The 20782-nt window shown below is 40.7% G+C and overlaps 1 protein-coding gene across 7 annotated transcripts in view; it reads right to left on the bottom strand.

The window, feature by feature from the left end:
- Positions 1-20782, bottom strand: part of LOC309649073 (zinc finger protein 285-like) — a 73250-nt gene that overhangs the window by 11530 nt on the left and 40938 nt on the right. For 2 of the 7 annotated variants that reach the window (XM_082438609.1, XM_082438608.1), the window contains 4 exons: positions 7882-8020; positions 7735-7779; positions 4747-4873; positions 1073-1168 (listed from right to left, as the gene is read on the bottom strand). In XM_082438609.1, the coding sequence (XP_082294735.1) occupies positions 1073-1168; positions 4747-4873; positions 7735-7749 (238 nt within the window). In that variant the 5' untranslated portion in view covers positions 7750-7779; positions 7882-8020. Of the gene's footprint in view, positions 1-1072; positions 1169-4746; positions 4874-6800; positions 6885-7734; positions 7780-7881; positions 8021-10381; positions 10437-15862; positions 20776-20782 lie in introns of those variants that run through there. The other 5 variants (XM_082438614.1, XM_082438610.1, XM_082438611.1 and 2 more) reach the window with 5 other exon arrangements.

Here is a 20782-nt window from a genome sequence, read left to right as displayed (position 1 = left end):
CTAGAGAAAGCCCGTGCATGGCAACAAAGACCCAATGCAGCCAAAAATAAATAAATAAAAATAAATAAATTCATAAAAAAAAGAAAAAATATATGCACCCCCATGTACACTGCAGCATTATTTACAATAGTCAAGATAAGGAAACAATCTAAGTGTCCACTGATGGATGAATGGATAAAGAAAATTCAGCCATAAATAAAAATGAAATCTTGCCATTTGCAACAATACGGGTAGACCTTGAGGTATCTGAAGACAAATACCGCTCGATCTCTCTCATATGTGGAATCTAAAGTCACCACCCCCTGCCCCGCAACAAACACACAAAACCAACCAAGCTCACAGATACAGAGAACAGATTGTTGGTTGCAAGAGGCAGGGGTTGGGGGATGGGAAAAACAGGTGAACTGCTGTTTTTTTTTAAATTTAAGTAAATTGAATAAAATTTTTTAAAAAAACCGTAGCTAGGTCAAGAGACTGTTTAGGTGTTAGGGGATGCGATGGTGCGAAGACAGGACAGAATGGGAAGATAAAGAACTGGGCATCTGAATGAGGAAGTTAATGCAAGAGTGTCTCACTTGAAATTGCTGCATGGGAAGGGCCAATTATAATGTTGGCATTGATCATTTTTGGTATTTCCTTTAGCTGACTGGCTATTCATCTTTTAGGAATAATGGCTACCTATCTATGAATACTCAAGGACACCTGAACAGTTAGAATTAGGACAGGCATTCATCAGTTGACAAACAATATTCTGGAGTCTCCATCACACTGATTTATTCTATACCTATTAGCTGCCTCAAGGAGGACTGAAGACAGTGAAGACCACACATGTATTAACCAATTCACTCAGTCAAGGCACAGAGCAAAGCAAGCCAAGTAACCTGAAGCAGAAGCATAATTCTGACAGGTCTGATGGGCAGCAATGGGCCAGTACAGCTGGGAAAGAATGAATGAGCTAGAATATGGAAAGCTAGAGGGGGTGAGGGGACAGACACCTCAGGGCCTGACATTTTCTGCCTCATGTTTCAGGAGGGGCTCTCTGGCTGCTGGGTCACTGCTGGATGGTTCTCACCTGAACACCCATCTCTCTGGGTCTCTGTCTCCATCATCAAAAGCTCTTCTTCTCTCTCCAGCTGGAATATAAGCTCCGGTTTGAAGGGCTGATTCCCTGTAAAAAGGCGAGGACAGCAAAAGTTTTCAATTTTGACCAAGTCCCACTTGTGTGTTTTTTTTCTTTTTTTCTTTTCTGAATCATGTTTTTGGGATCATACCTAAGACCTCTTTGCCTAAGACCTCTTTAACCCAAGATCATGAAGATTTTCTCCTGTGTTTCCTTCTAGAAGTTACATTTTACATTATGTCTCTTATCCATTTTGAGTTAATTTTTTGGTAGGTGTGAGGCATGCAAATATATGCATACAGAAGTCCAAATGCTTCAGCACCATCTGTTGAAAAGATGATACTTTCTCCATTGAATGGCCTTGGCACCTGTAGTACATCTAAAATAGTCTCAGAATTGCTTATTCCATATCAGAGCAATAAACAAATCCACTAAAAAGTGTTCAGGATTGCAAGTCATTCTCCCAGCCCCCTCCCACTGCACCTAAAACTAAGGGTATAGAGTTAGACACTGTGTTCCTTAGCTACTTCTGTGAATTCTTTCTTTTCTCTATTCATTGTGGTTAAGGCATTAATTTCCAATACAATTCATTTTTCTTTTAGATTATCATCCCTTTGCCTTTTTATTTGATTTACTTTTCAGAATGTGTTGAACCAACATATTTTTCAAAAGTCCAAACTAGACAAAAAAGTGTATTCAGACATGTGCAGCTCTCTCAAACATCCCTTCCACACTACTACCTTCCACCCACTTATAAGAAACTAACTTCATGATTTTCTGATTAATCCTTCCTGTGTTTCTTCTTATAAAGGTCGGCAGATATTCATATATTTACTTATTTCCCTCCTTACACCAACTAGTATACTATTAATGCTCTTTTGCACTTTGTTATCTTTAGGGAAAATTCCTACAAGTGAATTGCTGGGAAAGGGTAACTCCATAGTTCTGTTAGATATTGTCAAATTCCTCTCCTTAGCGGTGGTATCGAGTTGCACTCCTACTTTCAATGCATGAAAGTGCTTTATTCCCCACAGCTTTGCCCCAAGAATAGCGTTATGTTTTTGAATTTTTGCTAATCTCGTGGATGAAAAACGGTGTTTCAGTATAATCTGAATTAACATCTCTCTTATTCTGAATGAAACTGAATAACTATTCATATGTATACATATTTATATCAATATGTGTGCATGTATATGTGTATTTATATGAATATACACACACAGACACACCCCTACCTCCTAGCTCTAAACCCTGAGACCAGGAAACAAAGAAACCACAGTGGCAAGGACAATCCCTAGCATCCAGACCTTCGTGTTAAATACCATTCCCCAATAAATGAAATAAATGATTCCAGGGCTGCGGCAAAGTAAAGGATGAGCCTAGGACAGCATGCTATGCCCCAAAATAAGAGAGTGCTCAAAAAAAGGCCGGGGGCATATTACAAGGGCAAGGAGTCAGCTTAAAGGGGTCGAATTTGGAACAACTTTAGCAAGATAATTATTACAGTAATAAATTACAAATCATTTTTATAAGCGAATTCAGAAGTCCCTACAAATAATAAATAAGTAAATATTTAAGAGAGAGGGGCTCTTGCTTTCTGTAGAATGCCAAGTGCTCACTGCTACGTGTGAAGGAAGTACGAAGTCAGAAAATCACCACTTGGTCACTATCATGGTGAAGACTGGATACGGCAAGAATCATCATTGGATGCTAAGTCTATAGGGAAATGTTTGTGTGGTCTTAAAAAGTGTTGCCCTGTGACTGCAAGAGGAAACAAAGCAGGAATCTTATAGTGGAGAAATTGGACATCTCGACAGGGTGATGAAAATTAGCATCACGAATGAGGGACAGATGGTGTGTCTCTAGATGTGATACCCTCAAAAGGACACACCACTACCAACTGCAGAGCTCCAGCCAGAATGGGTCATCCGAGTCTAATTATGAGGAAACACTAGGAATGCTCTATTAAAAGTGGGGGGAGGGGGTGGCAGTATTCCTGAAAAACGTCACAGTCTGAAAAGGCAAAGCAATGCTGTGAAAATGCTCCAAATTAAAGGAGGCTAAAGAAACACTGACAGCTACACTAGACCCTAGGCTGGATCTTGCCCTGGAGAGAGAAAAATATGCTTTAAGTTATATAATTGGTTCTACTGATAAAATCAGGGTATAAATGATAGATGGGATAAAAGTACTGTATCTGCACTGGGGATAGGTAAGAGAATATTCCTATTTCTACAAAATATACTGTTCAGTGAAGTATTAACCTTGCCCAAAGAGAGGTCTGGCTTTTGCCCTCAGCTCTTGGGAGATGATCTCTCAGCACTGGCAATGTACTGCCTGATAAGAGTGTCTTTTTTTACCTGGAGGCCCTGGGCCACACCAGAGAGTTTAACAATGTGATTTACGGTGGGGCCTTTAGGCCATGTGTATCAGCTTGATTTCCGCGAGTGAGGGGGCGGGTGGAAACCAAAGTCAGCCACATAGGTGTCCAACCACATCTACGTGACCAAGCCGCAATCAGAGCTCTGGACACCAAGGTCTGTGTGAGCCTCCCTGGTTGGCAATACTCCGCACGTACGGTCACCCGTCACTGATGGGGAGAGCGGGTGCTGTCCACGACTCCACTGGGACAGGACAACTGGGAGTTTGTGCTGGAAACTCCCCTGGACTCTGCCCCAGGCGTCTCTTCTCTTGGCCGATTTTATTCTGTATCCTTTCCATGTAATAAAGTGTAGCTGTGAGTATAACAGCTTTTAGTGACTTCTGAGAGTTCTAGCAAATTACTGAGGCTCGGGGACCCCCCCCACCCCGAGCTTGCAACTGGTGTCAGAGTAAGGGTTGTCTTGGGATTCCTGAACTCTGCATATACACTGAAGTATTTAGAGATAATAGGACCATGGTGTACGTAAATTACCCTCAAATGGTTCAGAAAAAAAATGAGGTATATACATATGTTTTCATACATATACATAAATATTTATGGAGAGAGAAAGAACATGCGCATAAGTGATAAATTTTAAATGGGGTAAAATGTTACTATAGGTGAATCTAGGTAAAAGCTATATGGGTGTTCTTGTTCTATACTTTTACTTTTGCAAATTTTCTGTAAGTTTGAAGTTATTTACAAATACACTGTTAAAGCAAAAAACAAAATACCTGTGAAAAATCACATTAATAAACAACTACAGTGGGAATTCCCTGACGGTCCAGTGGTTAGGACTCCCTGCTTTCACTGACGAAGGCCTAGCTTCAATCCCTGGTTAGGGAACTAAGATCCCACAAGCTGTGTGGTATGGTACCCCCCCACCACCAAAAAAAAACCAAACAGAAACGACTACAGTTACTGAAACCCTGAAAAACAAAGAAGCTGGAGCAACTCACTAAACTGATTTTAGGACAAACCAGTGCGGCAGGACCACAAGCTGCCCATTTATAGTTCAAAGGACAGATTTTTTTCCTGGACAGAAATATCAGAAACATCTTGTCTCTGCTGCACAGGGATTATTAGGACTTGTAGGTACCCAAGCTCAGAGAATGATTTTAGGAGTCCCAGAGCTTCAAACAACTGCGCACACAAAGACACCCCAGGAGGCTGACACCGCGTCACAGAGGGCGCCCATCCTCACCCACTGAGAGCAGGTTCCGGAAGTTCTCCAGCATCACGTCTCGGTACAGCTTCCTCTGGGCGGAGTCCAGCAGCCCCAGCTCCTCCTCGGTGAAGACCACGGCCACGTCCTTGAAGGACACTGGCTCCTACAATACCAAACACACACAGACGACGTTTATGGAAGAGGGGCAGCACTGAGAAAGTGTCAAGGATGGGAAGCTGTTCCGGATTCCGAGGGACCGAGTCAAATTTCAGTGGCTGCCTTCTGTTTGCTTTTCACACTGCCAATTCCATCCACCAGAAGGGCTGCAGGAAAAGAAATCCTCGCACTTTAAATTGCTGCCTTTTGTGAGTACTCCTATAAGGTAAGTCCCTGGAGCTCTGGTGCATCGCGTGGGCTGCTAGAAAAGCTTTAGTTCCAACAGCGTGTGATGAAGTCTGTTTTCCCTCTTTTATACACTTACACCACTTATTTAATGTGCTCATCTTACAGGGCACGAGTCACCCTTACTGTTCGAGTATGTAGCTCCTCCTCTGTGCCCCATCTAGATGTGCAGCATTTATGGGCACAGCTCTGGAGCCTGAATGCCTGTGTTCCCATTAGGATGCTCTGCTGTGGGCCTTTGGACTTGGTCCTCATCCTCTCTTCATTTGCAGGCTGATAACTGTACCTGAGGGTACTGGTAATAAAACGAGTGACTATAGGTAAAGCACTTAGCAGCAGTGACTGGTACATAGCAAGTACCCAGTAAATGATAGCTATTATTGTGATGATGATGATGATGGTGATTATCATTTCTGGCATCCCACTTCAGGGCTGCATAGTAATTCAAGAAATTGGGCTTCCCTGGTGGCGCAGTGGTTGAGAATCTGCCTGCCAATGCAGGGGGCACGGGTTCGAGCCCTGGTCTGGGAAGATCCCACATGCTGCGGAGCAACTGGGCCCGTGAGCCACAACTACTGAGCCTGCGCGTCTGGAGCCTGTGCTCCGCAACAAGAGAGGCCACGATAGTGAGAGGTCTGCGCACCGCGATAAAGAGTGGCCCCCGCTCGCCGCAACTAGAGAAAGCCCTCGCACAGAAACAAAGACCCAACACAGCAAAAATAAATAAATAAATAAATTTATTAAAAAAAAAAAAAAAAGAAATCGATGACTGAGAATATAGTGAACTGATCCAAATAATGCATGCTTAGTTTCAGATTATCTGTTATAAACAATGTTGCAAAAAATCTTTCCATATAGACCTTAGTCCCTGGAACTCTGCTGGTTATCTCCTTAAAATAAATTACAAAACGTAGAAATGGTCATGTTAAAGAATAACAAACTTTAAAGTTTTGAAACCATAATGGCAAATGTTTCCTCCAAAAAGATTTTTCTTAACTTATTCTGCTTCCAAGAAAGTATAAATCCCTAAACCTCTATACCCTGGCCAACAATGGACATGAATACTTAAAAAAAAAAAAATCTTTGACAATCTCAGAAGTCAATTTGGGAAGTAAAAACTAGTTATCTCAAAAAATTTTCACGGAACTTCCCTGGTGGGCCAGTGGTTAAGAATCCGCGCTTCCACTGCAAGGGGCACAGGTTCGATCCCTGGTCAGGGAACTAAGAGCCCACCCGGTGCAGCAAAAAAAAAATTTTTACGAAGTTGATTAGTAATGAAGATTATTCTCTTTTCATAGGTTTGCTGGTCATCTCTATTTCTTGTTTTGTAATAACATTCATTCATTTGGGGACAGTAAGGCCTTTTCTTCCATGTATGTTATAAAGATTTTTCTTTCTACCTTGCTACTTGTCTTTTAATTTTTTGCTATAGGGAAATTTAAAATTTCTATATGAAGACCTGCTCAGCAGTGTATTTGTTCTGGCTGGAGCTCTGAACATCACAACTTCAAGTCTTGGTCTCTGAATGAGAACTCTGGTTTGTTTTTTGTTTGTCTGTGTATTTGGGTTTTTTTGGCCTCTCTTTCCACCCAAATGGTATGCCTGATACTCTTAATCCAGAAGGCAAAGGCTTTGGAGTTGGCCAGATACTTGCCTACTGCAGGAACTTGAACAGGTCTTCAACTTACATGAACCTCTTATCTTCATGTTGACAGTGAAGATGATTCCAAGTCCCTCTTAGAGCAGTGAATAGCATGACAGATGGAAAATGCCTGTGTGTTTTATAGTATGACTAAAATTTTAAAAGTAAGTACCTGTAATGTTCTAATAAATTAATTCATGAATGGTGTGACACACAGGCACACAAACAGACACAGACACACACAAAGAAAGCTTTCAGGTCCTGGAAAGAAAGAATCTAGCTCTTTTTGAACGAAAACAGCTAACACAATTTTTTTCTGAGTTCAGCCTCAGTATGACCCTGTTAGACAAAACCATCCTTTAAGTAGTCTTTTTACAAAGGTACCACTTAAGAAAAAAAAAATTTTTTTTTAAAGTTTTGAGTCCCTAGAACATAAGGACAAATAGTATCAGAATTCTCTCAGAATTGCTTTTTGAGTAAAGATTAGATGTAGAGAAACTGATACTGTTGTGTAAAACTGTGAGAATCCTCATGAATTTAAAAGCTTGTGAATGACGAATAGTTAAACAAAATGGGGGCGAGTGTATAAGAGTTCATTGAAATAATATTAGATGACGAAAATTAAGTGCTATAATTTTAAGTGAAAAAAATTCAAAATTGTATCTATTATTGCAAGTATAGTTATGAATGCACATGAAAAATGAGCATGGAAAACACAGGTGATTTGTAAGCAGGGTAATAATGTGTGGGCTTTCCCACTTTAAAAACTTCTATTCTCTTTTACACCATTAGTTGTGAAATACAATGATAATAAAAACTGAAAAGGGAAATTTTTTTAAAATGAAACAAAAGAGCACGGCACACAAACGGTATTAAATGTCTGCTGTCATTCTTTACGCTTGGCAAGGAAGAGAAAAAAGGTGTCCACTTACTGAGAAATGAAATACCTGTTAAGTGATGGAAATAAAAATCCAACTCACCTGGAACTTGATCATCTTCTCCGTTTCCTGGGGAAAGGCAGAGACCTGAAGAGGCACAAAAGGTAAAAAGAAAGAAGCCATGAGAGAGGGGGAAATGCATCCCTGTGCAAATCAGAAAAAGGTATCCCTCCTCCCAGGCACACACACCTTCACAAGCAGGGTGTGGGCTGGGGTCCAGCTGCCACTAGGCTATCCCGGCAGGATGCCCGCGAGCATGGGACAGCCTGCACCGCTATACCTGGCAGTCCTCACACACCTCGAGGCTCCCCAGGTACTCATTCTTATCCTGGGAAATGTGGGAAAGGAGAGACAGTTAAGTGGGAGAGGAGAGGTACTGGTTAAAAGTGGCCTCTGGGGACAATTCGTTTTCAAAACCTCACATTGCTATAAAATAGCTGTATATTGGCACTGCTATATATTTGCTATATATTTTTAACCACGGTTAAATTAATTAACCTCTCTAGGTTTCATTTCTGCAAGCTGCAGCATTGGGATCGTAACAGTACCAACATTATAAGATTGCTGTTAGGATTATGTGGGTGAGTAGTGGAAAACTGTTGTAACTATACCAATGTTTTCTATTATATTGTAGCTGCAGAGAAGCAGATACTATTCTACATCATAAAACTGTCCTTGCAGATGGGGTTGAAAGAAATCTGCGTGGCAGAGATTATGGCTTTTCACTTAATAAGTTGTTGCCCTGATAATAACATTTGTTTAGACACTGAGCCCACCCTTCTGAAAAGTTTAGTGGCTGGTGAATATTCCTCCTGAAGCGGGAGGAGGCTCAACTGGAATTGATACTTCCGTCTTCCCACACGGATATAATAAAGATTAAAGAAGCCCATGATGCTACTATATCTGTGTAAAGCATTGGCTCACTGCTTGACCCTTGGGAGGATTTGGAGAACAGGAGTTTAATTTCTTGGGTTCTTCCTCAAGGTTATTTACTGTTCTCAATAGTTATTTACTGTTATTTATCTTATTTACTATTCCCAAGCAACTTCAAAGTCATCTGTGGAAGAAAAAGAACTCAAGGGCTAATCATGGGCTTTGTGGCCACAAACTGTCTCTGTGGAATGCTGTTCTTTTTGTTCTTTTTACAACCTTTCATATGTATTGGGTTGGCCAAAAAGTACCTTTGGTTTCTAAGTAAAAATAAAAGACACATTTTTCATTTTCACCAAGAACTTTATTGAACAACGTATTCACCCTTTTGTTCCACTACCTTCTGCCATTTTTCAGGCTACTTCATAATTCCATCTTCCCCAAAATGTTTTACCTTTTTGAGCAAAAAACTGTCCCAGTGCCTTTTACAGTCTTCCAGGGAATTGGAATTTTTTCTATTAAGAGAATTTTGTAAAGACCGAAATAAATGGAAATCTGAAGGTGCAATGTCGGTGAATATGGCAGATGAATCAGAACTTCCCAGACAAGCTGTGACAGTTTTTGCCTGGTTATCAAAGAAACATGTGGTCTTGCATTATCCTGATGGAAGATTTTGCATTTTCTGTTGACTAATTCTGGACACTTTCGCCGAGTGCTGCTTTCAGATGGTCTAATTGGGAGCAGTACTTGTTGGAACTAGTTGTTTGGTTTTCCGTAAGGAGCTTATAATTGAGGGCTCCCTTCCAATCCCACCATATACACAACATCACCTTCTTTGGAATGAAGACCGGCCTTTGGTGTGGTTGGTGGTGGATCATTTCGCTTGCCCCACGATCTCTTCTGTTCCACGTTATCATACAGTATCCACTTTTCATCACCCATCACAATTTTTTTTAAAAACCGAACGTTTTCATTACGTTTAAGTAGAGAATCGCATGCAGAAATATGGTCAAGAAGGTTTTTTTTCACTTAACTTACATGGAAGCCAAACATCAAAGCGATTAACATAACCAAGCTGGCGCAAATGATTTTCAACGCTTGATTTGGATATTTTCAGTATGTCGGCTATCTCCCACGTGGTATAACGTTGATTGTTCTCAATTAATGTCTCGATTTGATCGCTATCAACTTCAACCGGTCTACCCAACCGGGAAACTTCGTCCAGCAAGAAATCTCCAGCGTGAAACTTCGCAAACCACTTTTGACACATTCGATCAGTCACAGAACCTTCTCCAACAGTGCAAAAATCTTTTTTCACGTTTCAGTTACGTTTTTACCTTTCTTGAAATAATAAAGCATAATATGCCAAAGATGTTGCTTTCTTTTCCTTCCATCTTCAATATTAAAATGGCTACACAAAAATTCATGTCTTTTTTTAAATGCATGCTGATATGACAGCTGTCACATACAATCTAACAAAATTGTTTCGAATGAAGTTAAAGACAACTAAGGGCTACTAGAGCCATCTTACGGAAAAAAACCGAATGAACCTTTTGGCCAACCCAATAAAAACCATTCTTAGCTGGGGAGGAAGAGTGGATTTACAAAAATAAGCCATGGGCAGTACTTTGCCTACCTGTATCCTTGACCCTCTTAGCTTTTAACATTCAGCTGCTCCAGGATACCTTTTAACAGGTTTGGCTGCAGCCTTATGAATTCCTAAAACCCACTTTGCCAGTCTAAAAAAAGCAGGGCTTTGGCCAAGAGCCCAGGCTATAGAATCAGGCCACCAAGCTTCAATCTTGATTCTGCCACTTACTGGCAAAGTAAACTTTTACAAGTTAATTAACCTCTTGATGCCTCTGTTTCTTCATCTGTAAAATGGAAATAAAAATAGGGTTATTATGAAGAACAGATGAGTTAATGCACCAAAGCATTAGAAAGCCAGTGAGGTTCATAATAAACACCTAATAAATGTTAGCTATTATTTGTGTCATCCTCATTATCACCATGAAATATACAGAAGTCACACATTAGCCCTGGTTTGTTTCTAAGTATATTTACTTCAGGTAGTAATTATCAATAGATGTATATTACCTTTGGAATATTCTGAAAAAGCTGGTGGCTTCAGCATCCCACCAAAACTTATTGAGATAAAGGACAGGGAATAGTTATACTGTTTATTCTCCCACATCCATTTTCAGAAAATTTCAATACAATCTCACATAGCTGAAGGTTCTTATTTTCTGCTGCCTGTTGGAAAACTACACCAACCCCAAACAGATACTGAATAACTCTTTTCTGCTAATCCCTATACTTGGCAATAAGCACAATGAGAACTTGACCTAGTCCCTGCTACATAAAAACCTGCAACTGAGTGGGAGAAACAGATCAGAAACAAGGAGCAGAAACTCCAGTGAACTCAGACAGGTCAACAGAAATTGCTAAAACTGAAGCTTATGAAAGTAATGTGCACTCTGTTGTATTGATAGCATGTTCTAGAAATGTCAGTAAGGTCAAGTTGGTTAATGGTATTGTTCAGGTAGGAATAATCAGTTTTGTATTCTTAATGAGTTTCAGTCTGCTTGTATTGATTACTGAGAAGAGTGTTGAAATCTCCATATTTAATTGTGGATTTCTCTATTTCTTCTTTCAGTTCTGTCAGATTTTCTTCATGTAGTTTGAAGCTCTGTTGTTTTCTGGATACACATTTAGGATTGTTATGTCTACGTGGTGAATTGACGCTTGGTGTAATGTCCCTACTTCTCCCTGGTAATAGTCCTTGTTCTGAAGTCTATTTTGTCTGATATTAATATAGTCACTCCAGCCTTCTTTTGATTGATGTTTGCATGGTACTTTTTTTTTTTAATCCTTTTAACATATCTATATCCTTATAGCTAAAGTGGGGCTCCTTTAGATAGCATATACTCAGTTTTTGTTCTTTATCCAGTCTTAACAATCTTTTAAAATTAACATACTTAGGTCATTAGCATTTCATGTAATTTTTAATATGATCAGATTTAAGTCTACCATTTTATTATTTTTCCTTGTTTTTCCTTCTTGATTTTCTTCCTCTATGACCCTTTTTCTGCCCTCTTTTGGGCTGAATTTTTTTTAGAATTAAATTCATCTCTTTTTATCTATTAGTTTTTGGCTATTATCACCTGTTTGGTTTTTTTTTTTTTCCTCCTCCGGGGTTGCAATATACATATCTTTCACAGTGTACTTAGTGTTATTATTTTACCAATTCCCCCGTTCTTGTATTAGTTGTTGTATGTATTCTCTATATACAGTGCTCTAGCCAAGAAAGCTATAATTTTTATTTTAAACAGCTGCATTTTTAAGAGGAGAAAAACAATATTTTGTATTTACAAAACAACTTACTATTTTTGTTGCTCTTTTTTAATTTCTGAAGTTCCTAGTTTCCATTTGGTATCATTTCTGTTCAACCTAAAGAACTTCCTTTAACACTCCTTTTTAGCATAGGTGTGACATTTTCCCCCTTTCTTCCCGAAGGAAATTTTCACTGGATATATAATTCTGAGTTGATGATTTGTTTAAGCACCTCAAGGATGCTGTTCCAATTTTTTCTGGCCTACATGATTTCCAATGAGAAATCTGCAGATGTATGAATCATTGTTCTACCACATATAATGTGGCATTTTCTCTAAGTGTACTCAAGAATTTTTATCTTTAATTTTCAGAAGTTTGTTTATGATGTATCCAGAAGTGATATTTTCTCTAACTATTATAGCATTAAACAAGAAATGAATAACAAAAAGATATCTGGACAATCTCCAAACATTTAGAAATTAAACAGCATACTTCTAGCAACCAATGGACAAAGTCACAAAAGAAAGTAGAGCAGGGACTTCCCTGGTGGTGCAGTGGTTAAGACTCTGCACTCCCAATGCAGGGGGCCCGGGTTTGATCCCTGGTCAGGGAACTAGATCCCACATGCATGCCGCAACTAAGAGTTCACATGCCACAACTAAGGAGCCCACATGCCGCAATTAAGGAGCTGGTGAGCCACAACTCAGGAGCCCGCCAGCCACAACTAAGGAGCCCTCGAGCCACAACTAAAGGAGCTCGCCTGCCGCAACTAAGGAGCTTGCCTGCCACTACTAAGACCCAGCGCAACCAAAGAAAGAAAGAAAGAAAGAGCGTATTTTGAAAGGAATGAAAATGAAGACACAACATATCAAAATGTATGAGATGCTGCCAAAGCAGATATTATTAAAAAAAATGTATTCAATGATGTATATATTAGAAAAGAAGAGTCTTAAATCCATTATCTAAGCTAAGAACTAGGGGAAAAAGGGCAAATAAGTTAAACCTAACACAAACAGAAAAAAAGGAAATAATAAACATAAGACAGAAGTCAATAAATCCAAAATAAACATAAAACATAAATCGCTGTAACTGAAAACATGAAAACACTAGACAAAATCAGGGTTGGCAAAATATGGCCAATTATGGCCAATCTATTCTGTGGCTGATGAAAGTGGTGATTATACGAATCTACACCTGTGGTAAAATTAATAAAATTGTACCCCAAACAGGAAAAAAATAATTAATTTTACTGTACGATGATTGTTTTAAAGAACCTGCTTCTCATCTGTAAAATGAGGGTAATGATAGGTTTGTTATGAAAAATAAGTTAGTGTCTGTAAGTCACTGGAAACACTGCCTGGTCATAAAACACAATCTATAAATGTTAGCTATTATCATTTCTATCAATGTGTTTCTCAGGAAATTTGTTTTAGATCATGAAAATAATTGCTCATAAGCATTTCAATAATCTGAAATAGATGGTGGATTCTATAGCTCACCAATATTAAAGATTAAGGAACATCTCCATGGGTTATTTCTATTCTGTTTTGTTACCTAATTCCAATTTCAGGAATTTTGCACTGCAAACTCTTGATGCTGGCAGTCTCTTGAGTAGCTACTCTAACTCCAAACCCTTGCCAATCTTGTACTGTGTGCTGGGCACACAGAGAAAAATATGACATGGTCCCAGCAACAGAACTTTCAGTGTATGAAAAGAGAGAGATGAGAAACAAAGAGCCCCAAGACATAGGTAAGTCAAACTGTATACAGGAAAACAAAAAGCATTGGACTTTGGAACCATCCCTCTCCAAAGTGTAATGCTCTTGTGTCCCCTAGCTTTCTCAAATGAGTGCCATTCTCCAAGCTGCAAAAATAAAAACCGGGCTTCCCTGGCGGCGCAGTGGTTGAGAGTCTGCTGGCCAATGCAGGGGACACGGGTTCGAGCCCTGGTCTGGGAGGATCCCACATGCCGTGGAGCAACTAAGCCCGTGAGCCACAACTACTGAGCCTGCGCATCTGGAGCCTGTGCTCCGCAGCAAGAGAGGCCGCGACAGTGAGAGGCCCGCGCACCGCGATGAAGAGTGGCCCCCAGTCGCCGCAACTGGAGAAAGCCCTCGCACAGAAACGAAGACCCAACACAGCCCCCCAAAAATAAATAAATAAATAAAAATTTAAAAAATAAATAAATAAATAAAAACCTTGCAGTAGCTGCTAACTTCTCCCTTTCTTGGTCTTGGATATAAACAATGGATGATAATCAATTTTGGGCAGTTATAACAATAAATCAATCACTGTCATACTGACTCAATGTTGGGGACTTGCTTTAAAATACTGAAACAAAAAAAAATTGGAGCAGGGGTGTGTTGATACAAGACTGACAAATGTTAACAAGGGTTGAATTTGGGTGATGGTTCCACAGGGGTTCATTATTTTATTCTTATTACATTTGGCTCTGTTTGTAAATTTCCACAGTAAGAACTTAAGGGGAAAATAAAACCTATGATACCTATTTTGAAAAACTTAAGTAAAAATCCAAAAATAAATCTACAGAACAGGAAAACATTAAAATATTAATATTGTTATCTCTACATCCTGTACTACACCCTTCATAAATTTTCTTAATTCTCTATAATATGCAATCATTATTTTTATAATCAGAATATGAACTATAATATTATTTCAAATAAAACAATTAAATTGCAGATAACTGAAAAAAATCTCATGAAAAACTCAAAGCTTTCATGGCCCTCTACAAAAATCCAAACATGCCTTCTCAACCTGACACTAAACACATTAAGAACTAAGGCAGCAGATCGAAACTACCTAAATTCAAATCCCAGCTAAGCCTCTTACTAGCTGTGTGACCTAGGATAAACAACTCAGGATCTGTGTCTGTTTCTTCATCTTTAACATGGGAATAACAGTATCCCCAGTTCCCATAGGGCTCTTGTGAGGATTAAGTATGTTCATTCATATAAAGCTCCTAGATTAATGTTCAGCACTAAATGTTTAAACATTATCATTATTACTCATGCCCACGTATTCCCCCATCCCTTCCTGCATTTATTCAACAAATATCAGGGCAGCTTTGTAGCAGAATTTGCCCATGAGTGATGGAAATGTCTTCTCCCCTGCGAAGAGATGACATAAGAGGAAGAAGGATGTTAAGTCCTAGTCAGGTGAGTCTCTGCTGCCCGCGGCCAAAGGGTCCTTCCCTCCTTACTGCAGCCTTTTGCAAGAAGTAAGGCTGGGAGAGGAAAGGAGGCTGAAAGAAATCAGAACTTCATCAGTACTGCCGCATAAATCACAGTGCACACCCCAGACAACAGCCAGAAGTGATCCTCTCCAAAAATTTTAATTAAAAAAGTTAGGAGTCTGGGTTCAGCCCCGATTCCTTCAGGGATCAGAGAAGGGCCAGGGATACTGTAGCAGGAGCTCTGACCCAATCCCGGGTTCACAAAAGCTTTCAGGGAACTGAGCGCTTTTCGGGAAATTAAAAAATACTAGTAACAAGAGACCTTGTGATTTTAAACCACAAGCCAGCCTCTGTTCTAAGTCTTTTCCTGTACATTCTCATTTAACTCTCAAAATAGCCCTATTAGGTAGACACTAAGGCCAACTTTAAAGAAGAAGAGACAGAGACATGAAGATACCCGCCGAATATACTGTTAGGAAGCGGCAGCGCGGGCTGGTGGTCGCGAAAAGGGGGCGGGGGGGGGGGGCAAGTACAGAACCCAGGAGACCCCCAACCCCAGAGACATACGGCCCTGGCCCGGGCCCCTAAACCAGAGATGCACCAACAGTCCCACGCTCCAGGAGGCTCATTCAAAGGGAGCACCAACCGCGCCCTTCGCCGCTGATGGATTCCTTCCCCAAGGTCGAGGGCCGGGTCGCTATTGGCCCACAACAAACCGAAGAAAGGTCAGTGTAGACGCGGGGAGAGGGGCCCGGGGGAGGGAAGGCTCACCTTTCCGAGAGGAAAGAAGGCCGCGGCCTCGCGTACCTGGGCCGGAAGTGACTCTGCCTACAGAGACCTCCTGGACTACGCTTCCCAGAATTCCCAACGGGAGCAGGGACACAGCCTCATTCTCCTGTAGCGGAAGTTATCCAACTACGGTGTTCCCGGGCTACACTTCCCAGAATTCCCAGGCACCTCGTCGCCTTCCCAGGGCGGAAGTGCTGGCTGCTATACTGAGCGTGTGGATTGTACTTCACAGCGTCCCAGAATGAATTTCGTAACCCCGCCTTCCTGGAGCCGAAATGCTTCCAAACCTAGAGCGCTCTACTACACAATTCTGTATTTGCTTAAAGGCGCCTTTTCGGAACGTAACTGTCTCTGATTCTATGGATTTTCTGAGCTACCATTACCGAATCTCCTGGGGGGCAGCCCTTTCCACAAGACTGCCTTTTCTCTTTTGGGTAGACAGTATTTGGATAGTCGGTATTCTCTTTAGGATAGTCAGTATGAATCAACTCTATACTGTTAGTCGAGCTTGGTCTTCCTCTCCCTTTTTTCTTAAAAAACATTTTTTTTTAAAACGTGACCAAAACAAAGAAAACTCAACCAGAGCAAACTCTATTTACCTATCCACCTACCTATTCATAGAAACTACCCATAAAGACAGACTAGAGAAGCTTGAAATGTGAAAAAAGAGAGAAAGGGAAGGAGGGAGGAAGGGAATAGATTATATAAAGAAAGCGATTTGTAGGCAAAAAATGCAATACTAAAAGGAAATTGGGCTGCCTGCACTGGGCACTGAATGTAAGAAATACAGGATCTCAACCTTACTTTGACTCGATTGCTTCTTTTATTCTGTATGGGTGTGAATGCATCTAGAACTCTTGACACTGCTACCTCCCATGAGCTGTTCATTCCAAGATCCACAAGAATGGACATGAATGCCAAGAATCCACAAGAAGCAGATGCAACCACTGACCAGGGCATAAAGCAGCAGCAGCAAATGTTTTCCACATTTCCTTGGCTTTAATTGCTAACTATGAAATGTGGGTCATAAGGCAAATGGAAGGACCTGTAGTGATACAGATAAAACATTCTAATATGGGAAGGGATAAATCCTTTATGAAATCTTGAATTTTTTTCCTTTTTTGAGCTTCTAGTATCACATCACCTATTTTCACTCTGCTCTTGATATCATAAATACTATAAGTTGTCAGAAAACTAGCAGAAATAAAGAAAAAAAGAGAGGAGAGAGTTTAATTGCCCACTCTTCTCTTGGGGAAGAAATACATATTATTTTCCTTGGACTTCCCTGGTGGCTCAGTGGTTAAGAATCTGCCTGCCAATGCAGGGGACACAGGTTCGAGCCCTGGTCCGGGAATATCCCACATGCTTGTGTGCCACAACTACTGAGCCTGCACTCTAGAGCCCACACGCCACAACTACTAAGCCCGCGTGCCACAACTACTGAGCCCACGCGCCTAGAGCCTGTGCTCCACAATAAGCAAAGCCACCACAATGAGAAGCCTGCACACTGCAATGAAGAGTAGCCCCCGCTCGCCGCAACTAGAGAAAGCTCGCACGCAGCAACGAAGACCCAACACAGCCAAAAATAAATTAATTTTTTAAAAAAGAAATGCATATTATTTTCCTTTATGCTGGTACATTAATTGTATTTGATGTTATATCACTTGACCCTCTTGTAATCTAGAACAGCTCCCCTTCCCCTTTTTTGTATGCCCTTCACCTACTGAACTAACTAGGTCAGTTGTCATGTAGGATTGCTTACATTCTGCATTTGTCCGATGGCTTTTTTGACCTGGCATTTATTGCCCTGAAACTTTGATATATTTTGTGAACTGGAGGTTAAAGGTTAGATTTTTGGCAAGAATAAGGAAAATATGGTGTTGAAAATAGCTGAACAAGGTCCCATACAGTGTCCAACTGAAACCAGTTCTAATGCTGGGCAAGTACTCTCACTAAGGAGTAAAAGAAAAATGACATAACAGCCACTATGTGAAAATGCTCAGTGGTTTAAAGAAGGGGATCATTTAAAGAAATTATACCATGTGACTCTTTAACAACCCCTCCCAAAAGGAAATGTTTTTTAAAATACTTATCTAATACGTAGCTTACGTATTAAGGAAGATCAATCTGATAAAAGGTAAGTTTGGGGGATAAAATGACAGGGAAATTTTAAAATACACTAGACAAAATAAAGAAAATGTTTTGTATACTTACGCTTCCAGTAATAATAAAATAGGTAATTTGGGACAAACATCTGGCACATGAAAGGTGGATACATTTTTTTTAAGTATTGGAAGGCATCAAAACACAAGGTAATGGAGAGTTAGTGGACTAAAATTCAGAAAAAGTTGGGGAGTCATGTATTAGGGGCTGCTTTTCTCCTGGGGTGATGGTCTAGTCAAAGAGCCGAAAAGCCTAGAAGCTCTGTAGCACTCTTGACACCCATTTGGGGCTAGGGGAACAAAAGGTGCTGGCAATACCTATAAAATACAGATCTTTTCAAGCACACATAAAATATTTACAGAAAGGGGTCATAGGGTGCGCCAAAAAGAATAACAACAAATTTCAAAATATTGAAATAAAACTAAATGCTTTCTGAATACAATGAAATTCAGCCAAAAATCAATAACAAAAAGATAATTTAAAAATTTCCATGTATGCATTTAATAAATTATCTCAGCTCCAAACCCAACCTTCTTTACATTGCTTTATGGGGCTGGAATGAGAGGGAAATCTGCAGCTATTCTCTTTACTTTGCCATCTGGGTCTATGTTAGGCTCTGCCAATAGAGGGCGACAGTGATTCACATACTTGGTATCAGGATTTTAAAGTCATGTGTATCAGAATCACCTGAAGAGGGACTTCCCTGGTGGTCCAGTGGGTAAGACTCTGCACTCCCAATGCAGGGGACTCGGGTTCGATCCCTGGTCAGGGAACTAGATCCCGCATGCATGACACAATTAAGAGTCCGCATGTCGCAAAACTAAAAAAAAAAAAAAAAAAAAAAGATCCCGCATGCCGCAACAAAGATCCCGCACGGCCTAAATAAACATTAAAAAAAAAACCAACAAAAACACCTAGGGACTTCCCTGGTGGCACAGTGGTTAAGAATCCCCTGCCAATGCAGGGGACATGGATTCGAGCCCTTGTCCGGGAAGATCTCACATGCTGCAGAGCAACTAAGCCCATGCGCCACAACTATTGAGCCTGCGCTCTAGAGCCGCGTGCCACAACTACTGAAGCCAGCGCGCCCAGAGCCCATGCTCCGCAACAAGGGAAGCCACCGCAATGAGAAGCCCGCGCACTGCAACGAAGAGTAGCCCCCACTCGCCACAACTACAGAAAGCCCGCGCGCAGCAACGTGGTCAAAAATAAAATTGATTAAGTAATTAATTAATTAATTTTTTAAAAAGAAGTTAAGTCTGGGAAAGGAAAGGAGGCTGGGGTAATCAGAACTGTGTCTCCCTTCTGCACGAAGCACAGAACGCAAACTCACACACTATTCTGGAGACACAGACACACACACACCCCCTCCCACTTCTGAAAGAGAGACAGAGAGAGAAAATGAACCCAGAAGAAATTCAGGAATAGCCTGGATTCCTGCAGGGATCAGAGAAAAGGGCTGGTAGCACTGCAAGTGGGACTCATCTCTTCCTGGGCTCATGTGAGTTGTCAGGTAACTGAACATTTCTCAGGAAATTAAATACATTAACCAAAAGATACAATTACCTTTGGCTTTAAACCTTTTATTTGTGACTATCTCACTTAACTCTCCAAACAACTCTATTAGGTAAGTACTATTATTTCCCTCTTCTTACAGAAAAGGAATGCAAGGCACAAACAGATTAAGTTAGCTGCTTAATCTCACACCCCTAGGAGGTGGCAGAGCTGCCGGGTCAGTTGGCGATTAGGAACAGACAGCACAGAATACAGGAGACTCAACCCTCGACCACCAGTCGTGGCCCTCAAGAAGGCTCACTCCAGTAGGGCCCAACCCCACCCTCTGCCTCTGGCTGCGCATTCCCTCTCATAAGGCCAAGGACATGTCACAGTTGACCCCAGCCAAGCAAAGAAGCATTGCCGTCCCGTGCCTGACTCAGCTTCTCCAGAAGAAGGACTGCCACGACCTCACTTCCCTGGAGGAAGTGACTCTACCTACAATTTCTTGGTTACGCTCCCAGAATTCCCGACAAGATACTAGCCACAGCCATGCCCCCCTGTAGCGGAAGTTCACTGCCTACAGAGCTGTTAGACTACACTTCCCAGAACCCCCACGTCATTGCCCTCCTAAGGCGGAAGGTTGGCTACTACCCTTAGAGCCTAGATTATATTTCACACGATTCCAGAGGAATCAGTGAAGAACTACTTGTTTAAACATGTTCACTTGTTTGATAATTAATCACATTTTTCCATGTATTTACTTGCTATAGCGATTGCTTCTTTTAAAAACTTGACTATTCATATCGTTTGCTGTATTCATATCCATATTCCTATTGAGGTTTCATTATCTTAAGATTCCTGTTAAGGATTTTAAGCAATTTTCTAGCATATATGTCAATATATGTCCAATAGGTCAATATTTTCAGCCCAGTTTACTATGTCTTCTACCTTTATGTATGTTGCCTTTTTAACATAGGGAAATTAATTTTTTTCCAAACAGACTTAATCATTGTTATATTTGCTTTGCTTAGAACTCTGTGCATCCATAACAAGCAACCTTTTCTGTGCTCCATTACTATTCCACGCGTTTTAAAAGTATTAATTTCATTTAACTCTCACAATCCCACTAAGTACTATATAATTATACCCTGGCAACTGATTCACAGAGATTAACTCGCCCAAAGTTATAACACTAGGAAGTGGCTGTGCTGATTGCGAGTCAAGGAGACGCTGGGGGAGCAC

The sequence above is a fragment of the Balaenoptera physalus genome (genome assembly GCF_965194825.1).
Source record: "Balaenoptera physalus genome assembly, chromosome: 19".
Taxonomy (NCBI): Eukaryota; Metazoa; Chordata; class Mammalia; order Artiodactyla; family Balaenopteridae; genus Balaenoptera; species Balaenoptera physalus.
Note: the sequence above shows the minus strand (reverse complement) of the source record. Positions and strands in the feature narration are given on the sequence as shown.